Genomic DNA, 15,514 nt, shown 5'->3' on the forward strand with positions numbered 1-15,514 from the left:
TCTTATTAGTTCTAAGTTCTTGCTTTCCCTGGGAATCAAACCCATGACCTTGGCGTCGCAAGCGCCAACGCTCTACTGTTTGAGATACAGGAAAGCCGACGATCATTGACATCCTAGTAAAATGTGTGTGAGTGAAGGAAAGAGGCACCAGAATTACAGAAGTAATTTAAGACAAATCTAACTAATAGATGAAGAAAAAAATCTGCATAACTGTGTTTTGGGTCAAAATTTGTGAATACTTTTTACTTTAAATGTCTCTTAATTTTTTTTATTTCAAAAAACTGGAAAATAAATCTGAAAAAAGAAATAAAAATAATTATATATATATACGATGTGTTTTTTGACAGTCTCATCACATGTCCAAAGTTAAATTTTTGTACTAAAACCTATGAATTTAAAAAAAAGTATGAAGCTTCTGGCTTAAAACGGACCTTGATGCATTAGCTAAAAGAAAAGCAAAACTTTTTGAAAAATTATTTTTTTCAAAATGATCACTGGATAATCAACTACTAAACATGGTACAAAACTACATAAAGCTGTGTGTCAATGGGAACATATTTAAAAAATGTTCTTATAAATAACTTTCCTGACGGTGTGCTGATGATTGTGCTGGTGTGAAGTGAAGCAGAGATGACAACCTGAATATGCTTCTCAGAGATGCATATTCAAAAGTGTAGACAGTTCAGGTGGTAAAGCCGGATGTGTCAGTGTTTCTTCAGAGTACTGCACACAGACAAATTCATCACACTTCAGAAGATCCGCATACTGTAAACACAACAGGACAATAAGTTAAAAAATTAAAAATGGGCTCAATAACAGTTTATGTAGGTAGCTACTCCGCTTCGCGTCGTGATCGCATTACCACCTCGGGTGTGCATTATTTTTCTAATAATTCAACGGCCTGTCGTCAATTATTTCGCTTATACAGTTACCACACCTCGCAATATTTTCCGTTATTACAGTTATAACTACGCGAAGTGATATGGAACTGTAAAGCGGTCAAGACCTGACTGGAACTACTTTAGCCGTGCGGTTCCCTGAAAATAATTGCACACCGTAGAACGTTTGTCAACCAATCAGATTCAAGCATTCAACGGCCCTGTGATATAAATCATTTTAATCAGAATCACAGGAGGAATTTTCTAAATTGTAATTTAAAGAAAGAAAAAACAGACAACAAAAACTGTGCTCTGTTGAATGTTCACATCTTGTAAGCCACTTTTGTTTAATAACATTTTAAAAACTTTGGATGTCTGAAGCATATGAGATACATTGATAATGTTCATGTCTGTGATAACATGTTTATGAGTAAGACAGTACACTCTTTGCACTAATATAATTCTTTTGTAAATTTATTTTATAATTAGTTTGTGAGTGACATCCTAAGTTCAACTAGAGTTCATAAAACTGTATATTCTGGAAATAAATTGCATTTACATCTACATAACTGTGGACATTTTAACATCACTGAAGAAGAAAAAAACAATGAGACATTTTTTCAAGATTTTGCAAGCACATTTTTAAGCAAATTTCCATATGGATTTAGGTAAAATCTACTTAAGCAAGTTAAATAAATTAACAAAGAAAATAAGTTACTTTAACTTGGCGTTCGTAAAGTACTTTTTACTTAAGTTCACTTTGCAATAATATATTTCAAGTACATTTTACTCAAACAATATACCGTAACTGAATTAAGTCATTCATATGCTTTACTTAAAGCATCTAATTAAATAATACAGTATATCTACAAATTAAAAGTAACGTGGTACCCGAACACAGAGATCTCAATACTTACACAATACACTGTAGATTCTAAAAATCACGCTTCCCCCATAATTGTTGAATCACGGAAGCTACACCTGATATTTTGCCAAGAGATTTATTATTTGAACATGTGTCATGTGTCAGACAGAGAGAAACTCAGGCATATAAGAATAAGGCTACATGAGAGGAGGTCTTCATTCTAGATTTCTCCATTCCCCATTATTCTATCTTCTCAGATGTGAATGGTTCCTGGGTTTCTCCTTCCTTACCCCATAATCTCTGTTTCCTCCTTCCTCTCACCCCCTCATCATGCCTTAATGCTTCTCTGAGGTGGTACAGTAAGATTGAACTTATACACATCACAGAGAGACTTACAACTTCCATGTAAGGTAACAAAACATGTTGCTTTGAGCTTCTTAAAATTAGAACGTATATGTCATATGTAGGCCTACACGTCATGCTTAAACATGGCGCAATCCCCTTCCATATTAAGAACTATCCTTGTTGTTTACATTGGTGATATACTTGCATCAGTGGAAAATGTTGTACACACCCTTAGCAGAATATAGCTTCCCTCTGTCTGACATGTGATCCTCACATACTGTAGATCATGCTATCTATAGTCTCTTCATGCATTCAAAACACATGCATTTAAACTCCATAAGATGATACAACTGATTATGAATACCAATAAAGAATAATAATACAGATACATAATATTTAATAATGAAATTATATTAAAAGATGAAATTTTAGTCTTCAACACAATAATAGTAACATTCGTTGGATTATATATTAGTATGAATGTGTCATTTTGAGTAGAAAATTAACTCCAGATGTCACAAAAAAGCAAGTTACTAAACCTAATAACAAAAGCAATGATAAAACAGTGTAAATACAGCTGGAAAGAAAGTAAAAAAATGCAAGCTTATTAATTATTCATAATCCCCAGTGCATGATGGGAATGGGTTTACTTAATTGTATAACGATATACGCTTTAATTTCTACAATCTTAAAATGAGTAGGCCTATGATTTTTTTTTTGGCCTGAACTAACTTATGGGGGTATAAATTACTCTTTTTTTCTGTAGTATTTACTACACCACAGAATTATTTTTATCAGTGATGTATTTTATTCCATTTTTTAAAACTTTCTTAATTTCTTCATAATTTAGCCTGTTTACTGACTTAAAAAAAAAAATGTAACTTGATATTTAAAAGGCTTTCAATTTAGTTCTGAATGACATGCAAGCTAGTTTAAGAATTAAAAAGGTATTACGTTTACAGCGTTAATCAGAGTAATTTATAAAAGCGTACCTGAACCTGCACTTTGTGTGTTTTCTTTCTTCTCAAAGCTGACAGTGATCATAAAGGGACAAAGTCAGGATCATGCTAAAACTTAAATATCTCAAAATCATAAAAAATATTACAAAATTACTTACTTTGAAATCCACACAGGATAGAGGTGAGCATTACAATGAGAAGCAGAATCACTACACCACAGATAAAGAGATACGACAGCAATGGGTTTGAATCAGCGCTGGTATCTGTGTCTCTTTCTGTTGTCACTAAAAAATCAAAGAAAAAGCTTCCACATTCTTTTCAAAAAGGAGAGGGATGGAGCATCAACCAAATGTATATAATACTATTATAGTATTTAGTTTTTCAACTGAATCATATATAAAAGCCTTAAGTGGAACAATTCGCACATCACTCTGTGATTAGATTGAAACTGCACTTACTTCCAATGAAAGACTTTTCATCTCCCAGGCAGTCATCTGTGGAAAAAACAAAACTAATTTGTTAGTTTAAAATTAATTTGAAGTTTCATATAATTACCACAGCTGGTTTTGACGGCCTTACATAATCTTATTTGTTAACATAAAAAAGTTGAAATAGTTACCCGAGACAGAAATATTAATATAATGGCCAACTGCTGATGAGTCTGGTAACTTTAGTTCACACCTGTAGAGGCCATCATGATTCTTTGATATATTTGCGAAAGTTAAATATGAAGTCAACAGATCATGTGCTGAATAGTTCTGTGATGATGACATTTGACCTCCAGACACTGGAATCCATCCATTCAAGTGTTTTCTAGTCCATGTAATATTGCTTGTCTGATGATCACAAAACTTCAGATTGCAGGAGATCTTGAAAGGCTTGTTTGTACAGACTTTATGAACAGCCCCTCGCAGAACTTTAAAGAGAGGACATGTGGGGGTATGACCTAAAACATAACATTGCAGCAAATGAAGAGAGACAATGACAAAAGAACACATCAGTTTCAGTACAAACTTTACAGACGTGATGCTAGTCAGTTCCACTTTTACTAAAAGTAAATGCAATAGAACGTTTATGAGCCGAGAACTAGTCAGTGAAAATTACAGCATCAATAGTGGATTTTTTCTTGGACATTACATATGAATATGAACTCACCTTGTGCATCAGTGTTTACATGAAGGATGAAAACTAACACGTGCAGGAACAAAGCTTTCCTCCTCAGGCATAACCAATCCATCTTAAATACAAGCCATAAATGGTCTCCAAAACTCAAACCAACAGATTAACACTTATTTCTGTCACTGGTCTGTTTATTTTTGATACTTGTGGTTTCCATTTCCTTTACGCAAACATGCACTCATCCTGTTGATGATTTTGGACAGGAGAACATTTTGTGGTCTGTGGTGTTTTTATTTTTATTTAATTTTTTTGCATACTTCATGCAGTTATTGCACTTAAAGAATACACAAAGCAAATCCAACCATCTATACTGGTCATGTGTGACTCCAGCAGTCTCGTATGTGAAAGTTTTTTATTATGTTTTTGAACTATTTCTAAATTCTTTTTATGTGTCAGTTACTCCGCGGATCTAATTCTGACACAAAAATCACGCTTCCTGTCCTGGCTTTTCTTTCTCTATAAATGCTTGGCAATGTGACCCAGGTATAGGCCTTTTCCCCACTGCTGCATAAAGAATGATGGTCTATACAGATTCCAAGGTTTAGCCTCTTTTATTATTTATTACCTAATTTGGCAGTTTGTAAAATTATTACATTTGGCTAAGGAAGTAATCAAGCATAAATAACACTTCAAATTTCTTCCTTTATTTTCCATTTAGATACACATAATAATTCAGCAGACATGTTATCCCAATACAGAAAATAATCGTCATAGCCTTGTAAGCAATCCAACAGGATGTACAGAAAGTATATTTATGGTAAAGGTGAAGGTGAAGGTGAAGAAGAACGACAGTATAATGTATAACAATTTAGTTCAGAACACAACTATAACGATAAAGGCACAGAGAAACGATATCATTTGAATCTCTTTAAAAACAAATGTTTTCCAGCTGATGAATGATAAACACATTCTGTTTAGGTTTGGACGGCACTAAAGTTATTGTTATAGTTATTTTTTATAGTTTTTATTCTTGGTGCAAATGGGCCTTAAGTCACTTCAATATGTTTCCTTGTGACTTATCTTATAAACTATTTAATCAACCAGTATGAACATAGTTTTGTTTCAACAATGGAAATATACTTTAAGCCATCAGTATCAGGTTCTTCAAACTGGTTAATTTTGATAGATTTTAAAGCAATGGCTACATCTAGTCAGTTGCATAAACACAGCAATTTTATTAAGACTGTGTGTTAAGAACTGGTCTGACCAACTGTTTCACTTTTCGGAGTTCTTTTAGACCAATCTATATTTATGTAGCCTGGTTCCATACCAGACTCTCGTACATTTCATTTGTACAGAGAGTCTGGCCACTCTCCATTGACAAGCATTAACTTCCTTGAAGGCGGGTACTCTGTTGAAGTTTAAAACTATTGGATCTGCCCAGAGTCACTCTGGATCTGCCATAACCAATCGCTAACGTTTGGTCGTGACGTATGACGACTCAAACTAGCGCACGACCTCAATGTCATCGTTCTCAGCCACTCCCTCTGTTCGCCGATTGGACCGGTAAAAAATTGACTGGAGAAAACCCAAGAATACACCACAATCCCAGACCTAGTACTGAAGGAAAATAAAAATGAAGGCGGAAGTACGTAGGAGGGCGGAGCCAGGCTAATATTTATGCAACTGACTTTAAAAAGTTATGACCAGAAAATTAGATGACTACTTGTTGTCTAAGAAGTTTGCGCAACCTGACACTGCAGTGTTTTTCGGGATGCAGTAATAGGGTGACATGTCCCACCCCGAAAAACATGGAAACCAGTGACAGGTTGTGCAAACTTCTTAGACATTTAACTGGCAATTAATGAAGTTCATTATCAATTGCCCTTCATAAAAGCCAGGAGTCAATGTAACAGTTATTAATAATTGTCAAAAGGGCCTAAATCATTTTGTCAGTAGGACAGTAGCAGACAGAAGGGGGAAAGGTTTTTCTTTTAGTGCTGAAAGAAAGAAATGCTACACTGTTAGACCTTACCGGGTTTTTTTACAGTAAAATACTGGCAACACTGTTGCCAGTAATTTACTGTTAATTGTACAGTTCTTTACTGTAATCTACAGTATTTTACTGTAATAAACAGTTTGTTACTGTAAAATGCACTAAATTAAAACTCGAGTTAAAACTAATTTCACTTGCAGAAACCGACTGCCATAATTGACCAACTATCATTTAAATGTATTAACTAAAATGTATAATGCATTAATAATGTGAGAAAAGAGTTAAGAACTTTCATTAGAAACCACTAAAAAACTTAAGTACATAAAAAGATTTCCACTTGACCAGCAATTACAGTCACCGTCTGTTAAATAAAGCAACATGCAGCATTTCATCGATGTTTCTAGATCTTCTGCTGGACTGAAGCACAGGCTCTACTCTTCAGCACAATGGTGACCCAAAAAACTACATTTTACAGTAAACTACTGGCAACAGTGTTGCCAGTATAAACCTGTTTTATAACTTACAGTTTATTACTGTTTAAATACTTTTCGTGGGTGTGTCTTTTTATCTTACACTGTTAACCCTTTCAACCCCACAGGAAAATCCACACTACAAAGAGTAAAAGTAACATTGACGCAGTGTTGCAGTGAGATAATAAAGTGAATATGTAAGTGATTGTTGAGCATTAGTGATGAACACCTGCTGTTAACAAGCAGAATCACTGAAGGAAAGAGGAACACAAGAACAGAAAATAGAGAAACACAAGAACTACAACTGACTTCCAGCCATAACACATTATTACACGTATTATTAACCAGTTTTACTTTATTTCTGTCATCCATCTACAGAAGTTGTTATTGAGATGTTTAATTTAAAATGTTTGATTTGAAGTTACCATTATAGAGATCAGTGTTTGCTTTAGTTGGGTCGCTGATGCCATAACATTATGTTTTCTCTTGCTGCTTGAACTGTGTTTTTGCAAGTCACACTTGTGAACACACACAGTTTGTGAATGATTGCGGTTATATTCACTATCATGACAAAATCACTAAATAGCCTGTCCATTCACTAAGTAGTTAATTCTCACTCATACAGAGTTTTATTGTCAATCAAAAGTGTTATGTTACCGTCACTGTGAAACAACAGCAACAATGACTAATTTAATTATAACACAAGCATAACCTAAAACAACAGAGCTACACTGTCTTGTAGAAACACAGAGATATCACAAATTAGAACATGCATCTCAACAATGGTGGGAATATTTTTTTAAATTTTTTTATTCATGCAGCAGAGCATGCTGGGAGTTTTATACTATCCTGGTACCCAGCATGCATTGCGACATGAAACTTTTGATCATCACCATTTTTGAGATTCATACGCTGATTGTTGATGTCTGTGTGTGCCTGAGACAAACAGGAGATAATAAAATTTTAATGCACTATATGATTTAAAAATTATTCAGTTGACCTGATTAAAGAAATCTTGCTGGATTTCATGTTGTAGATTATCAGATATATGGTATTAAACCCATAAATTCATAGCTTACATACAAAAAAGAGCAAAAACTCATGAATGATTATGACATCATCACAAAACCATAAAAGGTAAATACCTGATCAACTTCCCTAGACTTTTTCTTGCTGTAGCAAATGAGCTTTATAAACTCATTGTTACAACAGCCAGAGAGAGAAGACTGGAAAAAGTTTTTAAGTCAAGGTACAAGAGACCAACTAAAGCAAAAACTGATCTCCATCATGGTGACAACAACTTTATTATTAACTAAATCCCTGTTCATTCTCAACAATAACTTGAAATAAATAATGTTAAACTGGTTTCACACTCAGTGTGGCTGGAAGTCAGTTGTATTTCTTGTGTTTCTCTTTTTTCTGTTCTTGTTTCTCTGTCCTTCAGTGATTCTGCTTATCAGGTGTTCATCAGTGTCTCAATTCACTCACTTCTTTTCATTCACTCAGTCAAGTGGACTATATTAGTGAACTAATGTAGGGAATAGTGAATGAGGGTATAGGGTGTGATTGGGAAAACAGCCTCTGAGTGTCGACTTTGAGCGCTGTTATTTCACAGTATATTCCTGTAGGTATATTCCTGTATATTACTGTTTTAATGGAAAATGGTATGATATTGTAAGAATTTGGGCTTTTTCTACACTGTTAGCCCTTACTGTAGAAAAAGCCCAAATTCTTACAATATCATACCATTTTCCATTAAAACAGTAATATACAGGAATATACCTACAGGAATATACTGTGAAATAACAGCGCTCAAAGTCGACACTCAGAGGCTGTTTTCCCAATCACACCCTATACCCTCATTCACTATTCCCTACATTAGTTCACTAATATAGTCCACTTGACTGAGTGAATGAAAAGAAGTGAGTGAATTGAGACACTGATGAACACCTGATAAGCAGAATCACTGAAGGACAGAGAAACAAGAACAGAAAAAAGAGAAACACAAGAAATACAACTGACTTCCAGCCACACTGAGTGTGAAACCAGTTTAACATTATTTATTTCAAGTTATTGTTGAGAATGAACAGGGATTTAGTTAATAATAAAGTTGTTGTCACCATGATGGAGATCAGTTTTTGCTTTAGTTGGTCTCTTGTACCTTGACTTAAAAACTTTTTCCAGTCTTCTCTCTCTGGCTGTTGTAACAATGAGTTTATAAAGCTCATTTGCTACAGCAAGAAAAAGTCTAGGGAAGTTGATCAGGTATTTACCTTTTATGGTTTTGTGATGATGTCATAATCATTCATGAGTTTTTGCTCTTTTTTGTATGTAAGCTATGAATTTATGGGTTTAATACCATATATCTGATAATCTACAACATGAAATCCAGCAAGATTTCTTTAATCAGGTCAACTGAATAATTTTTAAATCATATAGTGCATTAAAATTTTATTATCTCCTGTTTGTCTCAGGCACACACAGACATCAACAATCAGCGTATGAATCTCAAAAATGGTGATGATCAAAAGTTTCATGTCGCAATGCATGCTGGGTACCAGGATAGTATAAAACTCCCAGCATGCTCTGCTGCATGAATAAAAAAATTTAAAAAAATATTCCCACCATTGTTGAGATGCATGTTCTAATTTGTGATATCTCTGTGTTTCTACAAGACAGTGTAGCTCTGTTGTTTTAGGTTATGCTTGTGTTATAATTAAATTAGTCATTGTTGCTGTTGTTTCACAGTGACGGTAACATAACACTTTTGATTGACAATAAAACTCTGTATGAGTGAGAATTAACTACTTAGTGAATGGACAGGCTATTTAGTGATTTTGTCATGATAGTGAATATAACCGCAATCATTCACAAACTGTGTGTGTTCACAAGTGTGACTTGCAAAAACACAGTTCAAGCAGCAAGAGAAAACATAATGTTATGGCATCAGCGACCCAACTAAAGCAAACACTGATCTCTATAATGGTAACTTCAAATCAAACATTTTAAATTAAACATCTCAATAACAACTTCTGTAGATGGATGACAGAAATAAAGTAAAACTGGTTAATAATACGTGTAATAATGTGTTATGGCTGGAAGTCAGTTGTAGTTCTTGTGTTTCTCTATTTTCTGTTCTTGTGTTCCTCTTTCCTTCAGTGATTCTGCTTGTTAACAGCAGGTGTTCATCACTAATGCTCAACAATCACTTACATATTCACTTTATTATCTCACTGCAACACTGCGTCAATGTTACTTTTACTCTTTGTAGTGTGGATTTTCCTGTGGGGTTGAAAGGGTTAACAGTGTAAGATAAAAAGACACACCCACGAAAAGTATTTAAACAGTAATAAACTGTAAGTTATAAAACAGGTTTATACTGGCAACACTGTTGCCAGTAGTTTACTGTAAAATGTAGTTTTTTGGGTCACCATTGTGCTGAAGAGTAGAGCCTGTGCTTCAGTCCAGCAGAAGATCTAGAAACATCGATGAAATGCTGCATGTTGCTTTATTTAACAGACGGTGACTGTAATTGCTGGTCAAGTGGAAATCTTTTTATGTACTTAAGTTTTTTAGTGGTTTCTAATGAAAGTTCTTAACTCTTTTCTCACATTATTAATGCATTATACATTTTAGTTAATACATTTAAATGATAGTTGGTCAATTATGGCAGTCGGTTTCTGCAAGTGAAATTAGTTTTAACTCGAGTTTTAATTTAGTGCATTTTACAGTAACAAACTGTTTATTACAGTAAAATACTGTAGATTACAGTAAAGAACTGTACAATTAACAGTAAATTACTGGCAACAGTGTTGCCAGTATTTTACTGTAAAAAAACCCGGTAAGGTCTAACAGTGTACAGTAAGGGCTAACAGTGTATATAAATGTAACAAATTATTATTATTATTAGCATCAGGTAAGGTGGGTCACTTTTTAAAACTGTACTGATTAATTATAATCATAAACCATCCTAGTATGAAATAAATGACTAATAAAAACAATGTTTATAAAAAAATGAACACTTAATAATGTAAAACAACTATTAACTAAGTGCATTTTCAATCACAACCTGACAGACCAACTGGAAATCACTAAAATACAACATATTTTCAACAACAGAGAATAATTATGTAACAAACATAGCTGTTGCATGTATTAACTTTTTCATTTTAGTGCTTTGAACGTAGACTAACAAGTCTTGAAGACAGGATGTGTTACATCGACACCTATATGATTAGTGGTATGAGTTTTACTCAGAAACCACATTGAACTCAGCAATTTTCCGTGATGTAACGAGGAAAGTATAACATCATGTGATGATTTGTACCGTGTGGTGTGAAAACAAGCATACATCTCCTGCTTCCTGTTAGCCAGACAGTATATTGTACAGCTTCACAAAACTGACTCCGTGAATGAACCGTTTCATTTTGGAGACTTGAAAATGCTGCTTAACTTTGTCTGGTTATGTATAACCCACAGAGGGGACATCAGGAGACCCGGATCGGTGCATACTCTGAAAAGTCCTCTCTTGTCGGACGGGGTGCAGTCGATGATGGTGTGAGGTGATGCAGAGATGCATATACAACCTGGCTTGATCTGTTATCTCTACAATCCCCACAATCTGACAGATGTGATGACTGTACAGGTGGTGATGTGAAACTCAATGTGTTGCTGTCACGAGAGTGCTGGTGTCTTTCTTCTGAGTATGTGACACAGACAAATTCATCATGCTTCAGAACCCTGGGGCTCGGTGACGACAAGACAGATGTTGCTGTATACTGCAAACATATAGGACAACCATTAACAAAGTGCATGTGCAAAATTCCTTGTTTAAGAATTAAATAATGTGGCAACACTTTACAACATGGGTGCACTAATATGCATTAATTCATGCACAGATAGAACTTAACCATTAATCAATGATTGGTGTAACGATACCCTCATGTCACGATTCAATACATATCACGATACAATATTATTGTGATACTCCAAGACATATGGGAAAAGGTTAACAAGGTGACTTGGTGCTGGTATCACAATGCACCGGACAATGATGACACCCGAATACAAATATTCATGATTCTGAATCTGAAAACAGAATAATTTTAGACGAATATGCTTGCACTCTGTCACTGACTAGATATATTCAAAATAATGTAGGGCACTTGTTACTGTTGTTTGGCATTATCAGGACCCACAAATATTCCCCCGTTGCATTATTATACATTGTATTCAACAGTATAAAAGTTTAATGTAGTACTGGCACTAAACTCTGTAAACTTAAAAAAATGTCTCACACTGTAGTTTTCATTGTTCATCAATGGGTGAACTACACAATACATATTGTCACAACCCATGCTACATATTGCTGTATTTTTGTATTGCAATATATTGTGACACAATATATTGTTATCAGAAACTAATTAAGAATCTATATGATTAAGTAATATATGACTTGCTATTAATTAAATGTCTCATCATGTATTAATTCCTTTATAACATAGTAATAGTGTAAATTAATGTGTTAATTAGAAATTATTGGAATTGGAATTGGAATTTGAATTGGAATGAAAGGTGGAATATACTAAACTGCAATTAAAAGAAATTAAACACAGTTAACATAATACAGAAAATGTCTTAGTTGTTTAGTTTAAGGTTCCCATCTTTTAAGCTGCTCATGATTTACTTCATTTTAAAGGTTTAATTAGAATATTATGGGAAATTGTGAGCTGTTGGACCAATATGTGAAACGACAGAAAAAAAAAAGGAAATTTAGTAAATGCAATTCTATTTAGATGAATTGAAAATATCTATAAGTTGGCATTTTAAACATTGATTTTAAATTAATTTCATGTATGATGACATGTTTGGGTGATTTATACAAAACTTATTACTTAACTTCACATAGCAGTTTATGAATTTCCTTTCATTTAATTCTGTAATTCTACATTCATAAAATCAAAATCAAGGTACAATTCAGCATCTTCAATTCCAGTCAAAAACTGAATTGGAATTAAAAAGACATAAAAAATGTTTTCTTCTGAATGGCAAACTGACTGGCCAACCCGATCTCACGGCAATTCGTACGAATTTTACGAGGTGGCTAATTCGTACCAATTCATACGACCTCACTCGTACGAATTTGTACGTTTTTTGCTAAATCGTACATATTTTACGATTTGCCAAAATCGTATGAATTCATACGAATGACCTACCCCTGACCCCGCCCCCAAACCCAACCGTCACGTGGGTTTAGACAAATCGTACAAATTCGTACGAGTGAGGTCGTACAAATTCGTACGAATTAGCCACCTTTTAATCACTCATACAAATTCGTACGAATTGGTCGTGAGATAGCGTTGGACTGGCAGTTTAAGAATTAAAAAGGTACAGTATTTTCACAACGTTAATCAGATAATTTTTAAAAACGTACCTGAACCTGCGCTTTCTCTGTTTTCCTTCTTCGCAAAGCTGACAGTGATCAAGTAAAAGGGACAAAGTAAGGATCATGCTAAAACTTAAATTTCTCTATAATAATAAAAAAAGGTCAAAGTGACTTACTTTTACATCTATTAATACACAGGATAAAGAGCATTAATATGAGAACAGGAATCACTACACCACTACAGATAAAGAGATACGGCAGCCATGGGTTTGCAGTGTTGTCTGTCTCATTGTTGTCTCCTCTTGTTACTAAGAAAAGAAAAGGAGAAGTAATGTTTACTCTGACACAGCATCCAAATCGCATCCATATGGTTCATTAGGGATAACTGGGACTTTTCCTGTCATCTCAATAACAAAAACTGTTGCATATCACATGAATTCACCCATGTAGTAATACTTATTTTTTTCTTGAATTGAATCATGTTTTTTTTTTTTTATCAACATTTTTAAGAAGAACATGCACATGCCTTTGTGATTAGATTGAAACTGCTCTTACTTTCATTGAAATACTTTTCATCTCCCAGGCAGTCATCTGTGGAAAAAACAAAACTAATTTGTTAGTTTAAAATAAATGTATAGTTTCATATAATAACCACAGCTGGTTTTGACGGCCTTGCATAATCTTATAAAAAAGTTGAACTAGTTACCTGAGACAGAAATATTAATAAAATGACCAACTGCTGAAGTGTTTGTTAATTTTAGTTCACACCTGTAGAGGCCATCATGATTCTTTGATATATTTGTGAAAGTTAAATATGAAGTCAACAGATCATGTGCTGAATAGCTCTGTGATGATGACATTTGACCTCCAGACACTGGAATCCATCCATTCAAGTTTTCTTTAGTCCATGTAATATTGCTTGTCTGATGATCACAAAACTTCAGATTGCAGGAGATCTTGAAAGGCTTGTTTGTACAGACTTTATGAACAGCCCCTCTCTGAACTTTAAAGAGAGGACATGTGGGGCCATGACCTAAAACATAACATTGCAGCATTATCTTCATTGTATGAAGACAATAACAACAGTATAAAATTACAACATTAAAACAATTACATGTTTCAAAATGAGACAATGCTATGGAAATAAACATAAACTTTCCACTTTACTGCTCTATGCAGCGGTTCTAAAAGCAAACGGACTATACATATCCAATAAAGCATTTGCTTTTAAGCATTTGTTATACTGAAATGTTATACTGATTTATGTTATCAAGAATTTGACAACATAAATCTGTTTTTGCAATAATATCTACAAATGAAAAGTCTCTGGAAATCTAAACTAAGGAGTGGTTTTAAACATTGTTGCTTGTTATGTCACATAAAATACCCCTTGGTACTGTAAAATATATTTTAATTTATTGAACTTATGTTTTCAACTCCAATTGCAACTTTTATTTGAAAAATTCCTTCTGCGCCCCCTGGTTAAACTTTTACTAAAATTCTAATTCAATAGTATACATTCTCACCTTGAACTCACCTTGTGCGTCAGTGTTCACATGGAGGATGAAAACTACAAACACGTCCAGGAACAAAGCTTTCTTCCTCAGGTATAGCCAATCCATCTTAAATACAAGCCAGGTGTGACAAAAAAATGGTCTCAAAATATAACTTAATCCAGTCTAATCTTCACAGTCACAATCTAAATCACTCAACTAAACACTTATTTCTGTCACTCTGTCATAGTGCTCTTCATTCTTATACTTGTGGTTTCCATTTCCTTTACATACGCATTATGCACTCATCCTGCTCCGTGTGCTTTTGCACATGTAGTGAGTGAGCTTCACATGATTTTGGACAGAGGAGCACTTTTGCTCCGTGGTTTTGTTGTTTAGCGAACTTGATCTACAGTTATTACACCTTACTGGAGCACCCGTTGCTGTCACTGTAAAATAATGGTAATCTACTGGCAGCTGTGGTTGCCAGCAAAGTACTGTTCATAATATTATAATGCGTATTTGGCTTGCTGTCCGGGGGGAGGGCTCCGAGCTCAGAATTCGGCCCGACCCCAGAGTACTCCCCCCATAACTTTAGAGATCATAGGTATCTATGAACGGACCCAGCCGAATGTGGGGTGAAGGTGGGATGCTGAGAAATTAGTCATGAAACAGGAGGTAAGGAAAGGCTTTATTTATACTGGCTCCTTCTTGTGCTGATTGGATGATTACCTGAACATGCTCCTCCCGAACTTTGTTACATAAAACTTCATTTATTTTATAGCCCTCTATCGTTATTATACAGCTCTCCTTTTTTACAGTATGTTACTGTAAAAATACCATGGAAGGTATCTCATATTATTTGGGAAATCGATTGCTTCAAACAGTTTACACTGATAGTACAACTTATTTAATGTCAGTACACTCAAAATTAATATATCTTAATATAAAACCGCAAACACCTAATGTGTAATAGTGAATTCATTAAAAACATGACTTTAACT

The 15,514-nt window shown here is 34.3% G+C and overlaps 1 protein-coding gene across 2 annotated transcripts; it reads right to left on the reverse strand.

The window, feature by feature from the left end:
- Window positions 1–10,128: 10,128 nt before the first annotated feature.
- Window positions 10,129–14,780, reverse strand: LOC307001945 (uncharacterized protein). 2 transcript variants are annotated; one of them, XM_079619048.1, is made up of 6 exons: window positions 14,555–14,780; window positions 13,724–14,050; window positions 13,573–13,608; window positions 13,194–13,325; window positions 13,066–13,103; window positions 10,129–11,410 (listed from the first exon to the last, which is right to left on the reverse strand). In XM_079619048.1, the coding sequence occupies exons 1-6, from the start codon at window positions 14,637–14,639 to the stop codon at window positions 11,120–11,122; spliced, it is 909 nt and encodes a 302-aa protein (XP_079475174.1). In that variant the 5' UTR covers window positions 14,640–14,780; the 3' UTR covers window positions 10,129–11,119. The 2 variants fall into 2 exon arrangements, with proteins under 2 accessions (XP_079475174.1, XP_079475175.1); XM_079619049.1 differs by lacking the exon at window positions 14,555–14,780 and having other exon boundaries at window positions 10,351–11,410; window positions 13,786–13,944.
- Between the last annotated feature and the right edge of the window lie 734 nt (window positions 14,781–15,514).

This window comes from Phoxinus phoxinus (genome assembly GCF_949152265.1).
Source record: "Phoxinus phoxinus genome assembly, chromosome: 7".
Lineage (NCBI taxonomy): Eukaryota > Metazoa > Chordata > Actinopteri > Cypriniformes > Leuciscidae > Phoxinus > Phoxinus phoxinus.